Source organism: Merops nubicus, unplaced genomic scaffold (genome assembly GCF_000691845.1).
Source record: "Merops nubicus isolate BGI_N331 unplaced genomic scaffold, ASM69184v1 scaffold3938, whole genome shotgun sequence".
In the NCBI taxonomy this organism is placed as follows: Eukaryota; Metazoa; Chordata; class Aves; order Coraciiformes; family Meropidae; genus Merops; species Merops nubicus.
Window position 1 is genome coordinate 3532 of NW_008623487.1, and position 10926 is coordinate 14457.

The 10926-nt window shown below is 44.0% G+C and overlaps 1 protein-coding gene across 1 annotated transcript; it reads left to right on the plus strand.

Moving 5' to 3' along the window:
• The first annotated feature begins 267 nt into the window (after positions 1-267).
• Positions 268-10341, plus strand: PTGR1 (prostaglandin reductase 1). The gene is made up of 9 exons (XM_008945066.1): positions 268-373; positions 2318-2363; positions 3090-3149; positions 4311-4478; positions 5384-5501; positions 5784-5939; positions 7512-7617; positions 8631-8749; positions 10190-10341. Exons 1-9 carry the CDS (start codon positions 268-270, stop codon positions 10298-10300), a joined length of 990 nt encoding a protein of 329 aa, XP_008943314.1. The 3' UTR covers positions 10301-10341.
• Positions 10342-10926: the final 585 nt, after the last annotated feature.

The window sequence follows — 10926 nt, forward strand, 5'->3', positions numbered from 1 at the left end:
CCTACAGAAGAGATGGCTGCTGGCAGGCAGGGGGGTCTGGCAGGTTGCAGGAAGCTCTGGGCAGTGTAGGCAAGGAGGGGGCTTTTCAGACATTTTCTTGATCTGACAATACTGCCACAGGATGCAGGTAGGGGCTGTCCTGTGTGATGGCACATTATCAAGATACTATTCTGCTTCATGAAGTTGAAAGCACTCACCGTGAGCAGCCCATCAGTGTTGGGCATCTCTTTGACAGGCACTCTTTGGCTGTGCTGTTAGTCGTGCAGGATGGTGACTGCCAAGGTGTGGGTTCTGAAGAAGCATTTTGAGGGTCTCCCCAAACCCAGTGACTTTGACCTGAAAAAGATAGAGCTGCCAAACCTAAAGGATGGAGGTAAGTGAAGTGCCATCTGTATTTATGTTTCTCTGGAGGTTGTCAGATTGGTGGTGAATGGCTGTGCGTTTGTAGCACAGTTTCTATGTTTCTCTGTCTTGGATTTGCCAAACTGCGTTAGCATGGTTTGTGGCAAGCCATGCACCTTAGCAGAGAAGGGTGATTGCTCAAGAACGTGTATGCTGATGCCTTTGACGGGTTTTAAGCCACAACACCCTTAGAAACAGTGGCTGAGCTCTTCTAACTCCAGCGTGCGGGAGCTCTGGCATGTATTTCACAGTCTCACAGTACCTAAGGACGTGTGGTGCCTCATGGCAAAGGCATATAAAAATGTTTGCAAATAAAGCTTCCTGGAGAAAATCACTGAAGTGATATGCCCTTGAAACCAAGAGCCGCAAGGAAAGAGAATTCGTTTAATTTAGAAAGACAGAAGTGAACCGTAACACAGAGCAAATGAGACAACTGTAGCAAAACTCAAACATTCTTCGTTAGTGAAAGTTTTCCAACTACTTTATTTTGCAGAATCCGTTGGAGAAAGCTAGAGAGAACATGGTAGCCTCTAGGAGTAGGTTTTCGCTGGAGTTTTTCATGCTGATAGGGAACATATTGTAGACAGTGCACAGGGAGAGCAAAGTGACTGTGTGGTAGTGAGCCTGCAGCTGTGAGGCGTTGGGGCTGGAGTCAGTGCAATCTGGTCTTTCATTTTAAAATGCAAGCAAGAGGAGGCAAGACTTCTGTCTGTTTTCAACATCTTTTTTTTTGCCAGTGCTTATCTGTTGTATTTGACTTATTGTGATAGCAAGAGAATAGACTGAATAAAAAGAGGAGAAAACATGCTGGTTTTATTTCCATCTGTTTTGGAAAGGGTAGGGACTATGATAACTTACTATATGCAAGAGGTGTTAATAAAAGATTGAACCCTGATTTTTGGCTTCACATGGACATCTGTACCATGCTGATTGAACCTTACCCCACTACCTGTATTTAAAAAATTTACCTCAGTTTAGAAGGTGTGCCAAAGAAATTGCATGAACGTACTAGTTATGTTTGCAACTTGAAGGTTTGAAAGGTGATTTCTTCTTAAATAAACTTTCAACTGCTTTATGTAGCATGTGTACTTATACAGCATTCAGACACACTTAAAAATTTCATGCCTGTGGGTAGTTAAGAACATGGAATTTTCTTCCTTCTCATTTTAATCTTTACAGCGAGAAGAGGCATAGCTTCATACTAGAGTAACACTTTTCAAGGAGACAGCATTTCTTGTTGTGTTACGTGCCCTTGACTATTCTTCCTGCTCACTTTGAGTAATGGGAAGATATTTATATCTGAATATATTTCCAGCTTGTTCTAGCCAGACCACCGCAATACAATGAAAAGTATTATTAGGTAGAGATGAACAGCTAAAACTGTTAATTCAGATGAATGAGAATTTAAATTAAAATTTGTTCAACAGTATATTTCACAAGAACTAGTGGCATTGGAGACAGCAAAGTGGATTAGGCTACCTGGAAAAGATAGCCTCCTACTCTCTGTTTAAGGCAGCAGAGTAGTGTTTGTATTTGACCTGTGCCAAGGTTTTGTCCCACCCCCTCTACTGGTTGAACTGTGCGAAGGCATTTTATATGTGGGTTGAAAGTAAGTTACTGGGTTTTGTTAGTGTACCGGGGCTCTTGAGCCTTCTGTGGAGAGAAGAGGCAGCTAAACAGGACTGAGGAGAAGCTGGCCTTCTCAAGAGACACTACAGAAAGTGGCTTGTAACAGCACAGTGATAATCCAGACAAAGTTCACAAATGTAGTAGTTGTTTCTGGTTGGCTTTCCCTAAAGGATGATGGGATATGGGGTTTTTGAGCTGTCAGCAATTCCTGTCCCTTTTGTTGAAAGACTGATTTGTGGAAACTATGCTTTACTGCACTGCTGATTTGCTTTGTCTTTTGTTACAGAGTTGCTGCTTGAATCAGTGTTTCTCAGTGTTGATCCTTACATGAGGTATGTCTGTTTCTTCTTTTTAAATTGCTGGCTAAGGTTCCTTACTTGATGTCTGACTTAATCCTCAAAAGAACATGTACTTGCAGCACTCCTTTTGCCAGGGTCCCAGATGCCATTGTCTGTGTTTTATAAAACATCTGTCAATGACAAGACTCCCAATACGGGTCTGTGGCGGATTTAGCCAGGTACCAGCATAATGATGCTGCAGCCTTGTCTTTTTTTGGACTCCGCTGTTTTTCCTTGTCATGTCTCTTCCATTGGAATCCAAAAGGCTCAAATGAGACTACAGCCTTGTTGCAGGAGCTGCTTCACTTATATTAGCAATCTCATACTTAAGGACAGGTATTCTAAGTAGGAAATTGCTGATATGCCCATGCTAATAGGTGGTAGTTCAAGCACAAGGAGACTGGGTAATTTGAAGAAGCCAGGTGGACCCTGGTGTCAGAGATAGTTCTTTGGAGTTTCAGCCTTCCTGTAGTGGTGGACCGTGCTGGGAAGGTTTGTGCTGTAGTGTCCCCAGCTCTCTAGCCCAGTGCTCAGTTCAGATGGGATGCTGCAGTAGCTGTCAGCGGAAAACATCGAGTTATGTCATTACAATGACAGGCTCTCTGCAGTCTGTTCAGTGTTGCTGCATATGCTCTTTCTGGGTCAGACAGTAACTATAGCTTCATAGTGTGTCTGGAACATCTGTTAACGTTGCTTAACCCATCTCTGCCTGTGTTACAGACCTTACAGTCAAAGGGACATGAAGGAAGGTGACATAATGATAGGCACACAGGTTGCCAGGTAAGATCTTATTCTTGTTACCCATATACATTGCAGATCTCCAAGGAATGTACTGACAGTTGAGACATCTGCAGCCTGCATTACCTATTCTTGACTTGGGGCTATATCTGGAATTGGTTGGAATGTGTTTTTCCTCTAAGAACCTTTGCCTCTGTATGTTATTTCTGGCAATAATGTTTTAAAAAAAAAAAAAATACAAGCAGAGGTTGACCACTGCACTTGCCTTAAGTGTCAACGTCACATTTTGAAGTATGATGTGCTAGTAGTTGCATGCCTGAAACCGTGCTTGGTATCTAACCATCTGAGAACACTTCAGTGCCATAGAAGATACAGCTCTAGGCAGAGGGTTATGTAACGTTGTATCCCTCCTTTCTCAGGCTTGTGGTCATTTAGCTACACAGATGTTTCCCTTTGTCAGCTTGTTCGGGCTGTGCTGCCTGTAGTTTTCTGCCCAGGAACATCTGTGGCCTTTGACTCTTGTGTTCCTCTGGAGGAACACTGAGCGCTGGGATAAATTAACAAGCGAGTCTGCTGCACAGGAGGCCAAATGTTTCCAGTATTTCCAAGCTGCTTACCTACTATATGTTAACATAGTTTTCCCATTGGGCTAAGAAAGTTGAATTTTCTTTTGGCATAGAGACAGCACAAGCATGAACTTCTCCCTTTTATTAGGGATTGCTTTCTGTCTGGTTTTGTTACCCTAAGAGGTTCCACCTTCAGGATCTCCAACCTATGAAGGAGGTGTAGGTTGTCTGAGAAGGGAAGTACTTGTTACAACCTGTCTGTGACTTCTTGCTTTTCCACCTTTTAATCCCAGCATCCTCTTTCCTGCCTTCTCACTCACAGAAGCCTGGTGTGAGTTCATTAGTCAAAAAGAAGTCAGCAGCCATGTGGGATCATTTGATTTGTTGTGAGCAGGGCTGAGTCTAGAATCATCTTGCCCAGTAGGTCCCCAGTTATTGGAGATTGTAGACATGCCAGGGAAGGCACCAGAAGCCTACACCATCAGTAGGTATGGGCTAAATGTCCTGACATGAAATATTTCTTTCTTCTGTGTCACAGGGCAACAGGAATAAAGGATGGAAGAGCCCTCTGACACGGTGTTCTCTTATTTTTGGTTTTTTTTTCATTTGTTTATTTGTTTTTTATACTTTTAAACAGGATTGTGGAAAGCAAGAATCCTGCTTTCACAGTGGGAGCCTTTGTTGTGGCTAGAGGTGGCTGGAGAACTCATTTCATCTCTGATGGGAAAGATCTGAAATTCCTTCCTTCCAGTTGGCCAGAACCACTCCCCAAGTCTCTGGCTCTTGGGACAGTTGGCATGCCAGGGTGAGTTTCAAGAAGCAAATGTAAATGTCCCCTGGATTTTGTTGTGCAGGATGTTTCTGCCTATCTGTATGACCTTTTTATGTATCTGTATGACCTTTTTCCCTTATCTTGTGCTACCAGCATGTTGTCTGCTCACTCTGGTAGAAAAGTGTACTTCCAGATGTGCTTACCCTGTAGAGGAGCTGAAGTTTGGCTCATCTTCTAGATCAGAGGATATTTGCCTTGGAGGTGATGATGCCTCTTCATGAGGAGTTGTAATAAGGTAGAAGGAGGATCCAGGAGGGACTGGAAAGGATCCAGTTCAATTTCAGTGGAAAGATTCAAAATTCACTGCCTCCTGGAGTAGTCTGCTTTGGTTGATTGGTCTCTTCTGCTATCACTCTCTTCCCAGCTGTCATATCGTGCAGCAAAGTGTAGAGGTCCTTTAAGTTGCACTGCAGCAAAAAGTTTTGCCACCATTTTTTTATTTTTCTGCCAGCTTTGGTGTGTGATGAGTATCATTTAATGTTTGCCTTGATCTGTCTGGTAGATACCAGCTGGTTACTGACCTCTGCCTAACTTGGATTTACTGTCTCAGAATTCTAGTGTGTAACTGAGTTGTCACCTTACAGAGTTATCTCTGTGTTTCTCCTTTTGGCTAGTGAACACAAGGAAAGCTGTTTTCACCTCAGGTGGAATTCTGCCATAGCATCCTGTTCTCCAGTACTTTATCTGTTTTTTTTTCCTGGGATGCCTGTGAAAAGCCGAATAAAGAAGTTTGGGTTGATTTTTGTATTTCATAAAGAATGATGAAAACTGAATGTTGTGAATGCTTGTGACTGTAAGTTGGTCCAGTCTGATCAAGACACATCTCTGTGTCTGGCATCTTTTATTCATCACTGACCATTCTTTGTTTTTCTTCACAGCCTCACTGCGTATTTTGGCCTGCTGGAGGTCTGCAAGATGAAGCCAGGAGACACAGTGCTGGTTAATGCTGCAGCTGGTGCTGTGGGCTCTGTGGTGGGCCAGCTCGCTAAAATTGGGGTGAGTGGCTTGAACTGCTCATACTTGCTCCTCAGAATTCTCACCTTGAAGACAGGGGAACAAGGCCAGGAGTGATCAGGAGGGAAGCATCCCTGAAGGGGTGTCTACAGTAAGGTCTTGAGATGGGACAGGCCCCTGCAGGTGGGGCAGAGCTGGGTGAACGTTTCTATAGCTCAGGGGAAGTCACATGGTGATGACAGCCTGACTTTAGGGGTGAGCCCTCTGTGAGGGTGCTTGTGAGGTGAGGGGGTATTCAGAAACGTTTTTCTCCTTCCCTTGCAGGGCTGCAAAGTGGTTGGCTGTGCTGGCTCAGATAACAAGGTTGCCTATCTGAAAAAAATAGGCTTTGATGAAGCCTTTAATTACAAGACTGTTACATCTCTGGATGAAGCACTGCGTAAAGCCTCTCCTGATGGCTATGAGTGTTTCTTTGACAACGTGAGTTCAGAGAGAGGGCCTTGCCCTCAGCATGACTGTCATTTTCCTTAAACTATAATAGCAGCTCAATATTGTGTACATCTAATTGAAGACTACAGCAGGAACTTGATAGTGAACTCCATCTAATTGAAAAACTGGCTTACTGAAAAGAGCTTATTGCTTTCCTGTTCCCTTCACACACCTCTGCAGCTGATGTGGGCAGTAGCGGGAAGAACAAAAACAAAAGCAAAGCTGGATTGTTGGCAGAGTCTGTGAATGGAGAGAGAGAAGTTCACCTTCACTCTCTGGAAAGTATGGCACGTTTTGTGGAGGTGAGGGTCACAGTGAGCATTTAACTAGTGCTGTCAGAGAGAACTCCAGTCCATTCTTGGTGCCACCCTGGACCACAGGAAGCCTTCTGCTGTTGTTGGAACAGGAGCAATCATGGATGGCCCCATGTTACATGGTCCAGGTGGTGCCACTGGTACCTCTAAACAAAACAGTTGCAAGGTCCATGTGTAAAATTGCTGGAGTGGCCCACTGAGGGTTTCTGACCTCTCCCAAGAACAGCTGAAGTTAATGAGAGGTGTGGACTGTTCTTGGTAGGCTATTTGAATGTGACCACCTTGTTTTGAAGGCTAAGAGAGTTTTATCAGTACAGGCGCAGTCAAACCATGTCAGTTTGCCTTCAAGCCAGAGAACAAGCCATGGCATTTTGAATTTCCTAGTGTAGCTAACATATGCATTGTACACAATAGTATCATACCTGACACAAGGGTATTAGCTGAGATATGGGCCTGAAACTCCCTGGCCAGCTACCTGGTGTAAAGGTCATCCATGGTCACCCCTGTAGCAGGCCTTTCTCTGAGCAGCCTGTCCTGTGGCCCGGGGATCCCTGGGCAGCCCTGTCTCCCTGTGTGGGCCGTGGGGCGCCCACCTCGCCCTGGCAGGCGATGGGAATGCGTGGTGCCAGGGCAGAGTGCTCACCCGTGTGGCAGGAGCTCCTGACTGCTTTGCCTTACCCTTCCAAATTTCATGTCCTGTGCTGCCAAGTCTTAAATAGGTTTTATGGTCATATCCATTCCCTTCCCTCTCACTTCCCACTTTTGTGCAGAAAATTTTCAGCAGTGAATTTTCTCAGAGTTTTTCTCCAGTAAAAGCTGCTGAGCACAGCACATGCCTATCTGGGAGAAGAGACTCAAGTGAAAACTTGACATCACCATGATGTGAAGAGGTAAAAGTACAGACTAGCATGGGAGAAAACCAGAGGTGATGCTTCTTAGTGCCCCTAGACATGCCCATTAGGAAGGATCTAAGGGCAAGTCCTGCCCAACACTTCTAAACCAAGCTTTGTGAAGCAGATTTGGAATTAAAAATGATTCCCTGTGTTCATAACTAATTTTTAAATGAGTGAGATCAAGTCTTCTTAAGGTGCTGAAGGGTTTCTGCAGCCACTAAGTCTTTAGAGTAGTGGAGCTCACCTCTCCACTCCTTGATTGAACCCCTTGGTGCAACAATGCAAGGTTGCCAGGTTTTGGCGGTCGGTGCCAAACAGTGGATTGTCACTAATGCTGCACATGATGGTTCTTGTAGGTGGGTGGAGAATTTGCCAGTATTGCTATCAACCACATGAAGAAATATGGACGGATTGCAGTCTGTGGAGCCATCTCTCAGTACAACAACTCTGTGCCTCAGAGAGGTGTGGGCCTTCTTTCTTATGTCTATTTCCCATTTGGTGATGGCAGAGATGAAGGCATAATAGGAGTCTTGTGAGATTTTTTTTGGTTGTCTCTGTCTGCCATTTGAGCGTGTACGTATGTGTATAGATTCGGGAGCGAACTGCTGCTCTGAGGCAGCAGGGGGGTGGCCACACTCCGTGTGTGTGTAGGCACTCATCCTCCTTGGTGCACACTCGTACTGCCTGGAGAATTTCAGCTGGTTAGCAGTGGAGACTAAACTACTTGGAGCAGGAATACCCCAGGGCTGCACGCAGACGGAGATCAGCAGAAGGCAGGTGTGGTGGCATGCTGCCATGCACACAGTACATACTTTCAGAGGAGAGAATGGATTTCCCTCAGGTTTTTAGATGATGTAACTTAGGGTTTTTACTTGTCTGGTTGGGTGGTCTGTTGTTTTTTTTTTTTTTTATTCCATTAAGGTTTTGGCTACTGGTGAAACTGCTGGGAAATGTAGCTGAGATGAATATTGACTTTCAACAGCATTAAGTTTTTCAAATTTGCCTTCTAGAAGAAATGGGAGTTCTGAATTCTCTGCGACAACTGACTGGCTTTGGACTTCTAGATCACTTTAAAAATGGGACAAGCTTTTGAGAGTGGGGAGACTATCACACATTTTTATGATTGAAGGAACTGGTTTTTAATATGTGTAGCTTCTCTGATATTTAGGAAGGGCATGAGAGCTTGGCAAGCTATCAAACAAGCTGTCAAAACAGCATCTCTGGGATTCAGCTGAAGCTGAAGGTCCCTTTACTTCTGAATGAAACTGTTTTCAGAAGTGTTTGGTGTTTAGCCCCAGAGCTTTACAGATCAGACCTTTGTTTCCTTGGGTGGCTGTTTTAAAAATATCAGTTACTTTTGACTGGTACAAAGTAATGCAGTGGTCTTTACAGGCTAAAAGCTCTCTTCAGGCATTGGGTGTTACTTTCCATGAAGCTAATGCTGCAGGTGGTTTGCTGCTCCCTTTCTCTGGCAGGGCCTTACGTTCAGATTCCGATGATCTTTAAGGAGCTTCGCATGGAAGGGTTTATTGTGACTCGCTGGGACCACCGCTGGGAGGAAGGTCTGGCAGCGCTGCTGAAGTGGGTCGTGGAGGTAAGGAAGGAAGGGGTGGTCTTCCCTAACGTGTACTCACACCATACCTTTCCTATCTGCAAAGGGTCTCTTGTCATAGATGTTGAGGCGAGGTCCCATTCCTTCCTTCTAACTTGATCTTTGAGCTTTCTGGGGATGCTCAAACCACAGGGAACATGCCTGATCCCTTCTGCTTTGTTGAGACCTGCAACATTACCTTGTGGACTTAGGTATATTTCAGAATACTTGTAGGCTCTGAAAAAGGATGGTTCCAGAGTAATTCACAACACTCCTCTGGCAAAGAAAAGCTTTGTATTTGGAGTGATTCCTCTGCTTCTCATTCAGAAGTCTCATTTGTAGTATGAGTAAGGATTTCCATTGCAGTTTTGTGCTGAAATTTCCAGCAAGAATGGGTATTTTTACTGGACTTTAAAGGGACTCAATAGGAAATCTCTTTACATTTATTTTTCTAAATGGAGGCCGAGTTTAACACTCGGTTCATGGCTATGGAAAGCTTGTGAATGTGGACACCAAATGCTAAGAGGGTCTAAGCTTTTACAAATACAAGGATTCAGGATGGCTCAGCTTTCGATCACTTGGATTTGCAATTCCATACTTCTCTATGGGTAGAGGCAGGCCTGGCTTGGGGAAGTAGTCACCTGCCTGCCCATTGTTCAGGGGCCAAGTAGCACTAAGTCTGTCCTGGTGTGTTTTTGCAGCAGTGATTTTTGCTTCCTGTTATGACTCCCAAGTAGAAGCTCTTGTTATAAAAGCAGGTCCTTACCACAGCCTACCTTGTTTTGCAGATTTCCAGTGAAACATGCAAGCTGCAGAAAATCTGGTTGCAGTTTAGTCTCCTGAAGGTCATAGAATTATTTAGGTTGTAAAAGACCATCAAGATAATTGAATCCCCCTGCAAACCTAACACCACCAAGTCCACCAATAAACCATGTCCTAAGTGCCATATCTACACGTCTTTTAAATACCTCCTGGGTTGGTGAATCAACTGCTTCCTTGAGCAGCCTGTTTCAGTGCTTGACAACCTTTTCAGTGAAGGAATTTTTCCTAATGAATAATCTGAATGTACCCTAGCACAACTTGAGGCCATTTCCTCTTGTTCTATCAGTTGATACTTGGTAGAAGAGACCGATCTGCACCTCACTACAATCTCCTTTCAGGTAGTTCTAGAGAGTGATAAGGTCTCCCCTGAGTCTTCTTTTCTCCAGGCTAAACAACCAGTTAGCTCCTCCACACAGGATTTGTTCTCTCGAACCCTCACAGTCTTCACTGCCCTTCTTTGGACATGCTCCAGGACCTCAGTGTCTTTCTGGTAGTGAGGGCCCCAAAACTGAACCCAGTATTTGAGCTGTGGCCTCAATAGTGCCGAGTACAGGGGGACAATGTTAAAACTAGGAAGCTGGTGCATGAAAACTCAGCAATTTCCTTTCTTCCTTTTGACAGGGAAAACTCAAGTACCATGAACAAGTCACTGAAGGATTTGAGAACATGCCAGCAGCTTTCATTGGAATGTTAAAGGGAGAAAACCTTGGAAAAGCCATTGTAAAAGTCTGAAAGCCACATGTTCCTGGGAGACTGGTGCAGGAGAAGGTGATAACTGCTCTTACTAACTGGACTAATAAGTGTAAGTGTAGACCGGTGGCTTTACTCTTGAAGAACGTGAGAGTTGCTTCACAAAGCTACACCAAAAAAAAAAAAAAAAGCCTTAAAATAACTCCTCAGAACTGTAACAGATTTAATAGTAGCTTGAACATTTCTATGAGTTGGCTTGTAGGGAGAAAAATCAGTTCCAAAAGATTTGCTAGCTGATGGCACATTTGATGGCTGATGTTTAGCTATTGATTTGGCCCAGAACATTTCAAGTGGGATTTTTTGTTAACCAATATCAAGGAGCAAAGAACAGGCTAAGAACACTAGGGGTTTCCAGCTTCCTCACTGTCTGGTTGTGGTTTTGGGTGGTGGTTTTATTTTTTTTGTTGGTTGTTTTGGTTTTTGTTTTGGTTTTTTAAACTTTAATCATGAAAAGTAGGTATCTCATTCATTGACTCTGAAATTAAGGAAGGAAAAAATAAATCTGTTAATGGATACTTTGCTTGTGTTATATTTCTGTTTGTGGAATACCATCTTCTTCACTTCCTTGCAGTTAAAAGCGTGGCTGAAATATTAGAAGCACTTGCCTA